Here is a 16,713-nt window from a genome sequence, read left to right on the forward strand (position 1 = left end):
AGAGGGCTCCATTAATTTGGGATGAAACACACCACCCGCCCTTTAGGATGGGTCTTAAACTTGACCTTTACTTGGTGATAGATCGTACAGAAGCGAGAATAGAAAAAGTTTTGTCAAATAGCTAGTTCTTCTCTAACCACTGCCACTTCGATGATTTCATGAGATAATGGTCAAAATACTTCAGTCTTCATACTTGATTTAGAGCTTTGACACAGTAAATATCCTCTAAAATGGTATATATATTAGGCATTCGAGTGACAAAGTACATTCTACAATCACTACTTCCATCAGTTCATTTTGGATGAAAATAAGTTATTTTCTTCACATTTTCGTGTTTTATTTGAAGTGATGAAAGAAGTTTTGAACTGCCTTCGATTGGCGCGAGAGAATGTTTCACGTAAGTCATACTACAAATAGAGCAAAAGAATGTTTACGTAAGTTCACTCAATGCGCAACCTTTCTTTCACTGACGGAAATTGTTGCTCTAGGTCAGTATTATCTTTATCTAGAGGCCACCTGCCACCGGATAAAATACGAGTTGCAAGCTGCTAGTTCAGCTGAAGCAGACTTGTCATGCAGCCAGCGCTTTCCATCGATCTCACGCAAATCTTAATTGATTTTGAAAATTCAAAATGCTAATATAATGTACATAAAAAGAGCTATACACAAGAAATACAATGAGTAATCATTTTCTAATTAACATACTAAATTTTTCAGTTTTGTTTTCTTTATCTTCCTGAAAATATTTTAAAATGAAATGAAAACATGATGTTAAAATTTCTTTAACTTTTTCTAATTTTTTATTCATTTATATAGCAAAAAACTTTCAGTTAATATTCTGTGCCAAGCATTGTAAGTTAAATTTTTCTTACTATACATTCCTACATACGTTGAAGTATGTGAAGGAATTTGTTCATTAAAAGTTCCACACAAAGGTTCCTAGTCCTTTCCCATGAACTTACAATATTATTTCTACACGTCACGTTAATCACATAGATAGGATAGTTCGTTATGAAATTACATGGAATTATGTCAGCATCTGATACGAGTAGTGTAACTCATTTAAAATCGAGAAATGGATTGTATGCTTTGAGAATATTATTTTGTGGGTTAATATTCCAGATTTCCTGTGGGAAAATTTCATTTGTTCCATTTAATGTGGTCGAATAACGAAGAATGAAGTAACTGATTATTTTTACAATTTGTCTGAAATGTAATAAATTAGAAATGTGGCATATCAAATTCTGCAGAGTTATGTGATATCTAGTTCGAAATTTTTCTTACTACTCAATCCTGATACTTCTACAGTTGTACTTCATAAAAAGGTATCTTAACTTTCGATTTTTTCAGAATATTTTCTCATTGTTCTAACTCGTAAGTTGGTTCATATTTACTAGTTGGTACACGAATTTCCTAAAAGTCTTAATAACGTTTTTAAAAAATTTAAAAAACAGGACAGAAGAGTAAACATTCTAAAGAAGATCATCGAAAAGCTCAAAGAAATGTTTATCTTTGAACTGAAGTTGTTCGTTTAAAACATATAATGGATTACTTTTGTGAAATGAAAAGATTTCAATTCCTTCTAAGGTATTTAGCACTGGTCCTTTTGGCACAGTATGTAATATTTTCAAAGTGTTAGAAATGCAACCCTCAGAATGATTGTAACCATCAAGATGTTGACCAAATATTGATTTGGTACATGCAGTACCAGTAGTATGTTCTTTTAAACGTGTTAAAAGTTACGGCCAGATTGGCCAATATACTATTTCTCACAGTCATTACATGTTATTTTGTAAACGCCTGACTTTTGGTATATATTTGAGTCTCCAGTTGTGTGTTTCAGTTTCATCTGTAGGGGGTTATTAGTTTTAAATGCTATTGTCACGCTTATGTTCTTAAATAATTTATTTATTTTATCTGAAATAGTTCCCATGTATGTCATTTTTGTAAATCTCTTCTTGGAATTTGTAACAGCATCATTTGTTTCTTGTAATTATTGATATAACAGATCAACCTCATGGAAATTATAATTGTTAGCAACTGCTATCTGTTTTGATGTATCAATTTCTTTCTGGATTGCATTATGTTGGAGAGGAAATTTCAGTATCCTATGTATCATAGTTTTAAAAAATGCCATTTTGTTATCTTGATGGATGGCATGAATTAGCATTTATTATTACGTCGATTGATGTGGGTTTTCTATAAATAGAAATATTATGTTTTCCATTCTCATTTGTAATTGTGAGGTCCAGCAAATTAATACTTTTGTTACTTTCGTGTTCTACTGTAAATACAAGTTTTGGATGTAAATTATTTGAGTTGTTACCAAGAATCCATTCCGGTTTCGTTTAGGAACAGTTATTTGTGATGAAACTTTCCTTCACAATACTAGGAAGAATCGCTGGAAGACGTTTATTTTCTTCTGTTGCGCTGCTTCAGAAACAGTGACTGTTTGTGTTCGAAGACCTTAGTGATATACAGGGGGGGGGGGGGGGCAATTATTGAACTACATGAAATAAAATCGTCATAGCTTCTCTGAATGGTTTGCGTTAGGAAGTTCAAACTGCACTGTTACTGCACTGTTGGCTGCGTAGCATGATGGGAATTAGCATGCGCATTGTTGTTTGTCTTAGCAACGAAGGCCACCTTTATTTGGATGGGTTCGTCAGTAACAAAAATAAACGCGGTTGGGGGACTGCCATGTAAGCAGGAGATCTCGGGTTCGAGTCCCGGTCGGGGCACACATTTTCAACTTGTTCCAAATGAAGTGTATCAACGCCTGCCTGCAGCTAGGGTGTCTATTTAATTATTATTTCATTTCTAGCAAAGCTGCATGGTCATCCACGGCAACTGTTCTTTCGGGAACAGATACTACCGTCATATATAGTTAAAAGCAAACTTTATTCATATCTATTTCATTATTTTTCATGTCTATAGACTTATTTCTCAACGCAGTCACCTTGGTGACGAATAAATTCCCCCAACTAGAGGCCGGTTTGTTGATCAGCCATTGTAGAATATTTGACTTTCTGACGGAACCAAAACCTTACCGCTAATTACACTGCTTCATCGCTATTAAAGCGAAGTCTTCTAAGCTGTTCTTTAAGCTTTGGAAAGAGATTGTGCTCTGTCACTCACAATGAGGTTGTTGTTATTGTGGCCTTCTGTCCGAAGACTGGTTTGATGCAGCTCTCCGTGCTATTCTATACTGTGCAAGTCTCTTCATACCCAAATAAATACTGCAGGCTACATGGTTCTGAATCTACTTACTGTATTCATCTCTAGGTCTCCTTCGACGATTTTTTCTCCCTTCATTACGAGCACGTACAGCCCAGCGTCGGACATTAGTGATGTCGATACAATCATCACCATACATAGCTTTCATTCTTCTATGGATTTCAATTGGATGCACGTAGTCTGCGGTTAGACACTCCATTACAACACATTGTTTCTTACGCACCGACATAGTTGCGGTACATATCGCTATTTTACACGCTACAATTCGATACCGTCTTACGTCAGTCGACTGAGAAATAAGCCATACCTTTAGTACCTCTACCATTATAGAGAACAGAATTAAAAAATCGGAGGCATTACTTTTCTACAAGCCCTCGTATCATTCGAACAGTGACTTACTTGGCGCATCAGTGCTCACAAGTTAGAAATTTTACATTGTTACCTACGTTGTATGGAGGTACACGAGACGATCTATGGACTTTCACATTTCCTTTTAAGCACATCTGGTGCACGATTTTGCTTTAATTACCAGTTGAGGCGGACAAAAGGCACCAGGAAAAAGTGTTTATGGAATCTGCTGAAATAAATTTTTAAATTTATTGCAAACTCTTTGCATTGGCCACAAAATTTATTGTAATTTATTTGTTTGTACAGTTCGAGGGAACTGCGTTCATTTGAATTATCAATTGAATAAGAACCGGCTGATGCAATCAGACACCTAGACAACGTAGAGCCATAGACGGTAGTGTGATTGCATTTCAGTTCAGCCATATTCCAAGGGATAGTGCAGTATAATTTATTGTTATCAGCTTGGCCGGTAATACCGCATCTTCCGGTTCTCATCGTACATGGAACTCGGGAAGACTGTGTGCTCGGATGCCTCTTTCTGCCCTATGATTAGCCCTGTTCATTAACCACGGGACACCAGAAGACTCCTGTTGATGATCGCAGCTGGGGGTTGACAATAAGGGACTGACTATTGTATGTTTTAACTTGATGTAGCTCGGCTTTATAAATTTTCTAAAGTAAACTTATCCCTACTTCATAAATCATATTTACTGTGTAATCGGTGGACGGTTAGAAAATTTTACAACTAACACAGAAACAAAAGTGGGTGGCAGGCTAAACAAGTTGACTTCTCCTGAGGTAGGGCATTTTTAGAATTATTAAACATAATTTCTCAAGTATTTCAAAGATTTAGGAGAATATCGGGTAGACCTAAGGGTTACCTGCATGTACCGCGCCCAAAGCGAGTCTTTCGCCATTTCTTCAAATGCTGTGTTATTCACCATGTTAGCTATTATGCTGAAGACAGCCACTCCTCCAGGCACCAACAGCTTTTGAATGTTCTGGACAGCACGCCTGTGAAAATATTAATGTCTTAGGAGGCGTTGCCCCAGTGGAGGACACATAAGACTCTCTGGTTTTTTGTAAGAATCAAATGAACGAATTACAACAAAACTATTTTGTGGTGAAAATTTACAACAATAATACTAAAAACCCACACAAAATAAGGTGATTTTAATTTCACATTATGCAAACGAAGTTAAATTAACAGGCTTGAACTTGCTGTTCACAACGCCGAACACATTATGAGAACGATAACATTGTAAATGTGAGCACAAAGATGAAATTACATGTAACGGTAAATTCAGTGTCGTTATACGTCTTCAATGTAATCATTCCTTGCTCTCTGTTGATATCTTGTGCTATTTGAAAACGAGCAGATTGAGCACACGTTGGTGAAAATTCAGAATGGCACTTCATTAATTCCATAAAAAAATTACTGACTACAGTTGTTTTGTTCATGCGGCTTCAAATGTTGCATTAAATTATAGACTAATTGTAAAATTACTACCTTTTAGGGGCAAAGAACAGTTTTTCTAAAAATTTAAGATGTCTATCCTCCAACCGATTAATGAAAGAGTTTTTAAATTTATCTTACGAATATACCATTGTTGTACATAGCCCGGTATTAAAGCGACATGTTCTTCTAACGGACTCTTAGGGACAGGGAAGGACCCTTCTGCTGAATTTTGCAGCTAAGGCGCTATCGACGGCATTTTTTTTACTATCATTGCATCCAATCGTGATTTCTTTGAACTTCTCATTCTGGCACGATGAAAGGGATACGTTTTCGCGTCCAACAACTTTCCTAATATTATTTCATAACGACCATGTTGTCTTCATTTTCTTCTGCTATATCACATAGCTCGAATAGATGCCGATACTGTGGACGGCGGGGGGATGTGGGGGAGAAGCCACAGCGGGATATGCCGTTTTGTTTTTAATGAAACCAGCAGCTTCTCCCCTGTACCCATCTATAGTGTCCTTTCCTTCTTTTTCCGTTGAGTTGAAAGCGTGAATGAGATTTTTTTCATGTCTCGTAGAGACCAGAGGGGTTTATTTCCTCCAAAGTAGTTTTACAGCTTCTAAATCTATACTACTCTCCCCGTAGTCTCTCGTTCAAAGATGCCTTGCAGAACAACCTGTAGCGGATCATGAACTTTCGTGGTTTTTTATGCATATCGAGAAGGAACATATTCAGTAAACAGTACGCCTTTGCAGCTTTTATTTTTCTTCCAGTTAACTTGTCGAACATGTGCCATGTCCTCTCCTGGTAAAAAAAAATGTCGGTTCTAACGGGAGACCAGAGGTGTGCTACATCCCTTAAAATTTGTCTTTATCTTAAAAGAAAAAAGAAAACATTTTATAATGAGCGGACGCTAAAAGTTTTCAAAAAGGGACTGGATTGGCAATAAAATATCGTCACTTTTAAGACGTTGCGGCAGTATGCAAGTTACTATGTGGAAAGTATAAGGTGGCAGTGTCTTTCCGGTGTGAGTTAGCGCAGCTCGGTGAAGGACAAAGCAAAACACCACCCGAGAAGGCAAAGGAACGCTCTGTTTCTTTTAGAATACCATATCTGGGTGCAGTACGCGAAAAAAATGCACTCATACGAGATGTAAAACATTACTTCAGCGTGTTTTACATTTTCGGATATAAGCAGTAGACCCACGCAAAAAGCTCCGGTAAACAAATATAATGAAGCGGCTGGATACTGTTTTACATGCAACGATTGCCGTAAGAAATATATAGGACAAACCGGTAGATCATTTCAAATAAGATTTCAGGAACACCTTATCTTAAATAACCCACGAGTTAAATTAGCGCACTTAGCGAAGAGGGACACAGCATCACAAGCCCTTCAGAAAATTTAAAAATATTCCATAAGAAAGAAAAAGGTCACATTTTGAATATGTTAGAGATAGTAAACGAAAACGCACAATTCACGTTGAATAACCAATTGAAATTAAAGCACCACATCATTCTGTCTAATGTTGATTGTTTTTATGATTTAGTTTTAGAACGTAATAAAATTCTGTATTATTCTCCTGTGTAAAGGTATCGATCCAGCGCTCCTAGTCATGAGTACATGACGTCACACTGTCCATATGAGGCCCACGAGAAAGACAGGCCGCAGCGCGTACGTCACGAAGGTAGGCCTGAACTCGCTCGCTCGCTCAGCTCAGCTGACAAAATGCGTTCCTAGACCTGTTAACTTGCAGCTTGGTGTGAACACTCTAATGAGAATTGCATCTTCTACTGGAATTTGCTATTATGTAGTCCTACTGATTAACAGTACTACAACAAAATGTAATTTAAGACTAATAGTTGATATAAATGTGTATCGCATTTAGTCTCTTCTGCTTAACAGTCCTCATTTCATACAAGAAGTGGTTCCTTATGCAACTGATAATCATTTTGGCATGATTTTAATTTTATTGTACCCCAGTACAGCCGTAGTGGACTTCCTATCATTCTAGGACTAATAACAGTAATAATCCGTAACAGCGGATTCCAGCAAAAGATGCAATTCTCGTTTGTACGTACACATTTAGTTACCAGCTAACAGACGTATAAACGTAGTTTTCGTCTGCTGAGTTGAGCGAGCGAGCGAGCGCACGCCTACATTCGTGACGTACGCGCCGCGGCCTGTCTTTCTTGTGGGCCTCGGTCCACATGGATAGCTTCCGTTCCGGCAGCCAACTAGTCTCTCCTTGTCGGTCATGCAGGGCGCTTTTGCTTTATCCTACACCGACCTGCCTTTGTGTCACACTGGTAAGACACTGTCACCTGACACTTTCCACACAGTAATCTGCGTAGTGTCGTGACTAATCATGTTAGTAGTGACAATTTTTTAACGCTAAACCGTCCCTTTTTTAAAAACTTTTAGCGTCCACTCACTATAAAATATTTTCTTTCGTCTTTTTTGATGCAGGAAAATTTTAAGAAATGAAGGTACGCTATATGACGATATTCACTGAATAGTAAATCCTTACTAGGAGCGACCGGTATGCCTGCAGTCTTTTTAAGTTGTGACTATATTTTTGACATTCCTTTACTAATTTTAACATCCACATTATATGGTGACGCTGTACTTTGCTTTTTACCGCGTATGTTGTACCTGACGAGGAGGCTTTAGGCAGAGAAACCCATTGTGCTTCAATGAAAATCAATTTAACCAACTGTTAGCGGACATCTGCCTAACGTCATGCCTTTCAAAAGCTGAGGTTGGCCTGAATATTAAATAGTTTATTTCTATTTTAAACAGTGGTCCTTACCCTTTGACGTGCCCTCGTAGTTGCATGGTGCTCTGTGACTTCGTTTTAATACGTAACAAATTCTTCTGCCAGTCTGACAACAAGCCTTACGTAATCTAGTTTTGTCCGTACCATAAGATATACATATCGATAAACTTAAAATATTATTGGAGAAAATGTATGACTGATTGTTATAGTATTTCTTACTCGTGGAAGTACCACAACAGCAATCCATAGCTGGAGTGATCAAGTGTAACCCCCTTGCATTACAATCGGAGAAATAAGGCAGGCCAGCTGTTGTACGGTATGGGATAAGGCGACAAACTGAGCACACACCTATTGTCGGGCACCCAATGCAGCAGCAGCAAACAGAACACCTTGCCGAAGGGCGCGTACTGCCACACGGCGGAGTTCTCCAGGTCGGGCTGAACCACGTCTAGCTGCTCGTACGTGATGGTGCCTGGCAGCGCGTTGTGCTGCCTGCAGAACTCCAGCATCTTTGTGCTGATGTCGCAGGCCACCAGCTTCGTACCCGGTGGCAGCCGCGGGGCTAAAACCTGCCAGTACAGAAATATACTTTCTGATTTGCTCTTCTAAGCTACGCAGCATGTAAAATAATCAGTGCTTCAGTTTCTCTGAAGAGACAAAGCGATCCACAGGTATTGCAGATCATTGATACAACCGTGCTGTGCAATTTCCAGACATGTCGAATATTGAGAGAAGAGGAGGGTGATGAAAGAGGCCACAGTTGTCGAATGGAGAGCACGGTGCAGATTACAGAGCGTCAAGTCCGTGTGTCGTGACCTGGTACATGGGGGCGGCTCGCCGCGCTGTCCGCGGAACATAGCTCACCGCGCCAGCTAAAGCCTGTACAGGGCGGTCGGAAACGGCCTGAAAAGCTTGTAAGGATGTTGCAGGGTAGGTTACACTGGGAAATAATTATTAATCGTTTCTGATTTTGTTATTATTGAAGTTAGCTAGACAAGTAGTTGAACGCGTGAATTCAAGCAGTGTACCGGAGAAGCTGTTGCCAAATATGTTCTCCCTTCGTTTCCTCAGACAGCACAAATGTAGCTTCTACTCACCTAGATTAAATTTATAACTTCCGGAAAAGGCACATTTTAGCTGGTGATGTGCATTTGAAGAAGTGGTAATTCACGGACTAACAGGTGTCTGTGCATTACCGCACTTTTGCCCGTGCAAGTGCTTCTATTGCTAATTAAATCGGACTTGCCGCAACGTATGAATTTTGTTCTCAACAATTATATCTCAGTACAAGCTACCTTGCAACACCACTACGAGCTTTTCAGACTGTTTATGACCACCCTATAGAGCCTGCGTCAACTGGAAGGTAGTTCAGGCGGCGCATCATCAACCGGTGTCTATTTGAAAACCCGCCGGTATCGTGGAAACTCCATGGGTTGTGGCCGGCTCCTGCATACGTCGGGTGTGCTTGTCGGGTCCACGCCTTCAGCAAGCGTTTAACGCTGGTGTGAGGAACATCGGCTGCGTTTGAGCTTTATTGGAGCTGGATTTGTTTCCAGATTTGTGTGTCCTTGTGTCAGAACATTGCTCATAAACTGATGAAAACACAATGTACTTACAGTTCGTTACTTTTTAAGGTTCCTTGCTTCAGTCGGTAAAAATCGAACCCCTGCTGGATTACTTTATTGTCAGTCCATCTGTCTCTACAATTGTCAAAAACCCATTTTCTCAGGAACGAGTAAACGTATCAAGCTCAAATTTATGCCATATGCTAATATCTACTGTCCCTTGACGGAGTAAGAAAGTGAAGCTTCCAAGACAGTGAAATCACGAGGTACGGCCATTTATGACATATTTTGACACTCGAAAGGTCACTCGTCAAAACTATAGTTACTTCCCGTTCACCTAGAATCATGAATTTTGGCATGAAGCAAGATTTCACAGTTTATGTAAATTTGTAATTGTATCACACGAAAAAATATCTTTTTGTCATTTGAAATCCGACTTCAGACTTGAAATTAAAACATTTTCGAGCGCCTTGCAATTCCTGGGACCAAAACTTTGTCAGTATCATTGTTGATTACAAGTTGATAAGTTGTCGAGATTCTAGATTTCCGATATGGGTGAACTGTCTGTATAAATAATTAAGTTTGTATGGAACCTTCACAGCGCGAGACCTAAACGCAAATGCCAATGTTTCGTTATACTGGAAGTTAAAAAAATTGTACCGTATATTGAAAGGTGGCAGTATGGACTACAACAAGAAAACAGTCCAATATACATGCGCACTTAAATGTATACCTTAAGTGCTATGAGCATTTGTTCACATAGGCTCGTGTGAAACAAATTTTTACACTGAACAAATGGTCACAGCTCTTAATATATACGTTTTAGAAACCATGTTTACTGGATATTTTTGTCTTGGTTTGGACCACACTATCGCCTCTAAAAAAAAAAGCTCCGTCCGCACAGGCCTTGGAAGGCCCAAAGGTACCGACCGGCCGCCGTGTCATCGTCAGCCCACAGGCGTCACTGAATGAGGATATGGAGGGGCACGTGGTCAGCACACCGCTCTCCGGGCCGTAAGTCGGTTTACGAGACCGGCGCCGCTACTCCTCAATCAAGTAGCTCCTCACTTAGCCTCACAAGGGCTGATTGCACCCCGCTTGCCAACAGCGCTCGGCAGACGGGATGGTCACCCATCCAAGTGTTACCACAGCCCGAAAGCGCTTAACTTCGGTGATCTGACGGGAACCGGTGTTACCACTGCGACAAGGCCGTTGGCATCGCCTCTCAAATTATGGGATAATTTTTAACACCTTGCATAAATAATCCATGCTTAATCGTGAGCATCGTGTTTTTTCTTGCTTTCGAAAAGCACACAATGTAAAATTACACAATGTAAAATTCAAGCTAGAAAGTAACAGTACTGTGAAGAAGATAGTTGATACTGTATAGCGGAGGTGCCGAATCGAAGATAGGCACAACAAAAAGACTGTCAGAAAATGAGCTTTCGGCCAACAGGGCGTTCAAAGAAAATAGTCGGTGATTATGATCATGTGTGTGTGAGTTGCGGTTGCCAGTGTGTGTGTGTGTGTGTGTGTGTGTGCGCGCGCGTTGTCTATTTTCGACGAAGGCCTTGTTAGCCGAAAGCACATTTTCTGACAGTCTTTTTGTTGTGGCTGTCTGCAACTCACTATCTCCGCTATAAGGTGACTAGCAACTATCCTTTTCTTGTTAATTACTATAGGTGCCCGAAATTTGGTGCACCTGTTGTGTACCAGGTCGTACTGTAAATCAGAAGATGAAGAAGGATTATGCAAGTAGAATAGAAATCCCACAACAAGTCTAAAATCTATTGTCGTACGTAGGACGTTATGTATAGCTTTCTTTACTAAAATTCATGAATGGGTGTGATAAATGTAAAGCCCTTGTTGCTGCTGGTGATGAGTTACCTGTGAGCGGGATGGACAGTGACATTATCTCATTTACTCAATATGTGCAGCGGCGCATTAAAGCTACCATTTACTGGTAGTCTGGCATATCAAATTGTTGTTGAAGGAGAAGATAGTGAAGTAGCTGTAACAGTGGCAGTGCACCACAGCCCACGGATAAGCAATTACACCGCGATTCGAATATGTTCGTACGTAGTAATGTACAATATTGCTTCGTCTTAAGGATTATCCACACCACAAATCGCTGCATCAAGAATTGCATGGCGCCGATTTACGTAACCGGGTAGTGGTTTGTAAATGGACACGTCAACAAATGCAATCGACCCCCATGTTATCTGCCGAGAAACTATTTTCCAGTGAGTCTACATTCACAAACCATGGTTGCCTTAACCGGGACAATATGCATTACTGGAGTGAAGACAATCAACACTGGTTACAACAAGTTGACCATCAGCGTCCTTGGTCGGTTAACATATCTTGTGGCGTCGTAGGAAACAAACTCATTAGTCCGTATCTTATCGACGGCACGTAGAAGGGGCACAAACAGGAACTACCGGTACAACTGTAAGACGTTGTCCTCGACGTTCGACAACAGATGTGGTTTCAGCATGACAGTTCCCTGCGCATTATGTAATTGGAGCGTCGGAGCTATTGTAAGTAGGCTGTTTAGGTTTTTTTATTGGTAACGCCACCTCTGTATGAAAATCACTGGCTGTGCTGTGTGCAGTCTGTGGCTGCTTTGCATTGTTGTAATACTCGCCATTGTAGTGTTAGGCAGCTGGCTGTGAACAGCGCGTAGCGTTGCGCAGTTGGAGGTGAGCCGCCAGCAGTGGTGGATGTGGAGAGAGAGATGGCGGAGTTTTGAAATTTGTCATGAATTGCTATATTTATATATGATGATATCAAGGTAAATACATTGTTTGTTCTCTATTAATATCTTTCATTTGCTAACTATGCCTATCAGTAGTTAGTGCCTTCCATAGTTTAAATCTTTTATTTAGCTGGCAGTAGTGGCGCTTGCTGTATTGCAGTAGCTTGAGCAGCGAAGATTTTTGTGAGGTAAGTGATTTGTGAAAGGTATAGTTTAATGTTAGTCAGGGCCATTCTTTTGTAGGGAATTTTGAAAGTCAGATTGCGTTGCGCTAACAAAATATTGTGTGTCAGTTTAAGGACAGTCGTGTATAAATTGTTCAAAGGGGACGTTTCACTATTAAATCGTGTTTACACTGGTAGGTGGATCTGGAGAAGTGGCCCTGTTAATTGTTCTGCTAGGTCGCCGGATTTCATGTCACTGGATTTCTTCCTTTGGGGATGCGTAAAAGATGAAGTGGAGCAGCAAGTGCCAACAGGCAGTGAAGATATGGGCGACAGCATCGGAAACGGCGATGCTGCTATTCCCGCATCTATGCTTCTGTCCTGTTTACGATCATTTGGAAAGTGGATCATTGAGTGTACTGCAGATGGTGATACTACGTTTGAACACTTACTCGAAATGGAAAAGGTCCGTAGAGTTCGTCGCGAGCCATGGCCACAGTGCCGTGTCAAGTACTCCCCTGTTCGATCTGTCGGAGGAATACGACGAAGCGAATGGGGTTCCAATTAAAAGTTACGAAACACTGGCCTGGCCCAACTTCACAGCATGGAGGTGCGGTCCCAATATCTTTCAAGGGCCACTGAGTATCATGTCATAAATTACGATGGGGTACCCATTTCTGTTCCTCTGATTACAGTGTCATCTGTGGCGAAAGGAAGGAAATGCTTCAGACAAAAGTATATAGATTTGGCCGTAGAATCGTAATCTGCAATAAAAAATGGGGGTTCCCATTGAAGAATTCAAGTCGGCCATACCAGCCACGCACGGCGTTGGGTGGCGGGTTGAGTTTGATATCATTATCCCCCTCCGAGCAAGCAAATTGGAATTTGAACGTTTTTTGGTCCGAAGTGTAGTTTCAAGATACTACAGTGTCTTCTGTTAAAATGAACACTCTGTGTACCTCCTTTTCTCGGTGGTCCTAGATATTCAAGAGCGACGGTACTTTTCAGAATACATCGGAGTTGCTTAGTCGTCGATTTCTCTGATGGAGTAGTAACGTGACTGGAAGTGAAGAACCCACCTTCCTGGCGACGTCACCGGGCCCGCAGCCAATGTCGAGCACCGGCAGCGGCTGCCTCGGCCACGTGAGGACCGGCCACAGCTCGTCAACCTGCTTGGCGGCCAGCAGCGTGAGGGGAGCACACCCGAGGTTGTACAAGTCCGGCTTATCCATGCTGGTGTACACTTCTTGCTCAGCCAAGCTGGTTAGAAGTCTGTACCGATCACAGCCAGGAACAAGATGCTGATGCCTGGAAGAAAGATGATTTTAGGGAAATCTCCCTCCACGTCAGATACAGTTTAATGGGAAGGTGGACGTTAACCGTTTGCCGTTAGAGACGGAATACTAGTCAGTTTCTGGAAGAGGTTTTTAAACGAGGCCGAAGGAAACTGACTACTGCTTCCCAGCTATTTACGCGTTAATGAAATTTATCGTAAATAATATACCTCATTTTTCAAACCAACAGTTCGCTCCATGGGAACAATTTTTAAGTATCTTTACATAAATTTAAGGTCACCTACTCCGGTCCACAAAGGTGTCCATTATTCAGAAGCAGACATTAACAATATATTTCCAGCAGCCATAACAAGTTCAGTTTAAGAAGATCCTAAGGGGTTTATTGGTGACCCACTCCTTCTATTTCATTCCTGAATTTCTTACTAGAACCGTTTGATGGACACTTTGTATATATTAATAACATCAAATAACACGAGCTTTTCGTAAAATAAGACTTCTGTACATCTCCAGACCCGTAATGTGATCAGTATAAGTAAGTGTTGTGAACCGATTTTGTCTTTGGTGGTGCACGGTTAGAACAGCCTGAAAATTATAATATACACCACAGTGTACCGTACGAGTACGTTTACATGTTTCGTGACAAGTTGGTTACTAATAGCATACAGATTAGAATACGAGTTGCTGTTTCCCTTTTTCGGTGTATCTCAACGGCGCTGGGTTCATAATCATTTGCAAAACGTCACTGGTGAATGAAACCGGTTTTAACGTTCAAAAACATAGTTAAACTAATGCCGTGGTATGTTTCCAATTGTTTACAAAATGCGGATTCCATAGAAACTCATGTTAAAATGTAACCCTTAAATGCACATAATTTAACTTCCAATAGTTTTTTCCTGTGTTTTTGTATGATATTTTATACGATAACTTTAATCATGCTACCGTGCACGCCGTTGTGCTCTCTAGCAGATGTGCATTTGTCTTTATGTTAAATAGTAGCATCATAGACCGCACAGTAATTTTTATGACACTGTACATGTTTGTATTACATTTGACAAGTTACTCAGTGTATCGAAACTCTGATTCTATGCTCATTCACTTTCTTTTCTTTTTATAAGGTAAATATTGTAAGTACGTAGAAGTATTTGCGAACAATATTTTTTCTGTCTGTTTTAAATATGAAAATCATGAGTTAGCAATCGAGACAGAGCATCTTTTTATAAATGTGCGATCCAAGACAAATTTTATATTAAAAATCAAGATAAAGTACTCCAGAAACTTTGATCGTGCCAAGTTTCATAGAAATGTAGTTAACGTCCCTTCGAGGGTTCTAGTCTAAATGTCACCAAGTGTGTGGCCATTCGTTATCTGGTGGTGAGAACCTGCATCCGTAAGTGTCAGTTATAAGTGGCATGTACGTTGCACCTACATAGACTAGTATCATTTGTGGTCGTTCCCTGTGACTGTCGGAAGAAAGCTTTTGGTTGTTTCTTTAATGGAAATTTAAAATAACTCGACGGGTTAAATGAACAGCGCAGTTCGCGCCAACGTGTACTGAGACCCACCATTTACTTTGGCAAATTTGTTACAAAAACACGATGGCACGTTAGCATTGCGTCCAACAGAAGAAAATTAACATCTGCCTCTCATTTTTTTTCATGTGGCGCTCACACGAGCTTCTAATCGATGGTGGAGGATACCTGACAAGAAAATATGAAGATTAAACGCTACATAAAAGCACGAAACGTAAGGGAAGGTGTTTTATCGCAACTTGGGGAGTTCTGATGCAGTACAATAGCTGTAAGAGAACACTATATCATTAGGCTGGTGACAGAAATGCAAGCGACTACAAATCTATGCAGCCAAGACGAACCCATTTCTGTTAATACTATTGAACTTTCTCACTCAAACTGTTCTGGATTGTTGGCCGCATTGTCAATACATAAACTGTCCGACGTTTCGGCCACTATTGTAGACGGCCTGTCTCGGGGCTTTATGCTGAGCTACACTGCTTCATAGGAGAGACATTAGATAGCAGACAGCGCGCAAAGCGACTTACACGTGCGAGCGGGGCACCGCGGTGGTCGTCCGCACACTGAGCGCGGGCACGCCGCCGCCCACACCTGATAACGAGTACGCAGTGCTACGTCACAACTACCGTCCGTTTCTGATTCGCCTGTTTCCACCAATGGTAAAACGTAATCTAAACACCAGTGACATACGTCTCTACCCGCCAATGACAAGGACCCACCAATAACGGACGCCTAACACCCCTTCTGCCCTCAAGCACCCCATCAAATTACGTAAGGCAGCTTCCTACGCTGCTATATAAGATCTAAAGTCTCTCACATTCAACAGTCTAGCCACGAGGAAGATCGTTTGCAGTAGCGGCTGAAACGTCGCACAGTTTTATATATTGACAATGCTGTCCACAGCGCAAGAGAATTTTATTGAGAGTGACAGCAGCCGCAGAAACCTAAGCTTACACTATTGAACTCTTTTTTAATTTTTTAATTAAAATGTCCATACGCTACTGAATGCCACTGGCACAAATAGTGAGTCTAGACTGTCAGCTCAGCACCCAGGGTATTTCATAACAGTTAATGTCTCTAGACTAACACGAGAGTCCCTACTCAGTGTACTCGTCACTGTCACATTATGCGCCTGGGGTGAAAAAGCTCATAATCAGTCAAGTTAAATTACAAATTAAGCGCATTATTCGAGATTTATCGAGTGTCGTTCACTCACGGCAGTAAAAAGCGCTGCCTCTTCGTTAAACCACTAATAAATCCATTTCCCGAGGGTTGCGACTCATGAAAAGTTACGAAGTTCTAACCAGCAATTACTACTTAATAACAGCGCAAGTTCTCATAACCGGAGGGAGGAAAGTTAAACCCATTAAATATTTTCGTAGACTGAATTAGGACACTTAAAAATTTACAGGCGCTGAGAGCACACACATCTAAGACAGTGTGTCATCCGGGAATGTGCTGTTGAGTGGCCACGCGAACCGACTGGATCCTACACAGTTCGTGGTCGCAAACTGAAAGTTCCACTGCATTTTTTTTTTATTACGCAAAGGATAGAGCCCGTCTACGCCCTCAA

The 16,713-nt window shown here is 40.7% G+C and overlaps 1 protein-coding gene across 1 annotated transcript in view; it reads right to left on the reverse strand.

Annotated features, from left to right (window-relative positions):
* The window catches only part of LOC124596028 (juvenile hormone acid O-methyltransferase-like), a 44,474-nt gene extending 28,759 nt beyond the window's left edge, over positions 1-15,715 (reverse strand). Inside the window, exons 1-4 of the mRNA XM_047134989.1 lie at positions 15,668-15,715; positions 13,396-13,624; positions 8,178-8,398; positions 4,467-4,599 (exon numbers count right to left, since the gene is read on the reverse strand). Coding sequence (XP_046990945.1) covers positions 4,467-4,599; positions 8,178-8,398; positions 13,396-13,548 — 507 coding nt within the window. The 5' untranslated portion in view covers positions 13,549-13,624; positions 15,668-15,715. The remainder of the gene's footprint in view (positions 1-4,466; positions 4,600-8,177; positions 8,399-13,395; positions 13,625-15,667) is intronic.
* Positions 15,716-16,713: the final 998 nt, after the last annotated feature.

This window comes from Schistocerca americana, chromosome 2, assembly GCF_021461395.2.
Source record: "Schistocerca americana isolate TAMUIC-IGC-003095 chromosome 2, iqSchAmer2.1, whole genome shotgun sequence".
In the NCBI taxonomy this organism is placed as follows: domain Eukaryota; kingdom Metazoa; phylum Arthropoda; class Insecta; order Orthoptera; family Acrididae; genus Schistocerca; species Schistocerca americana.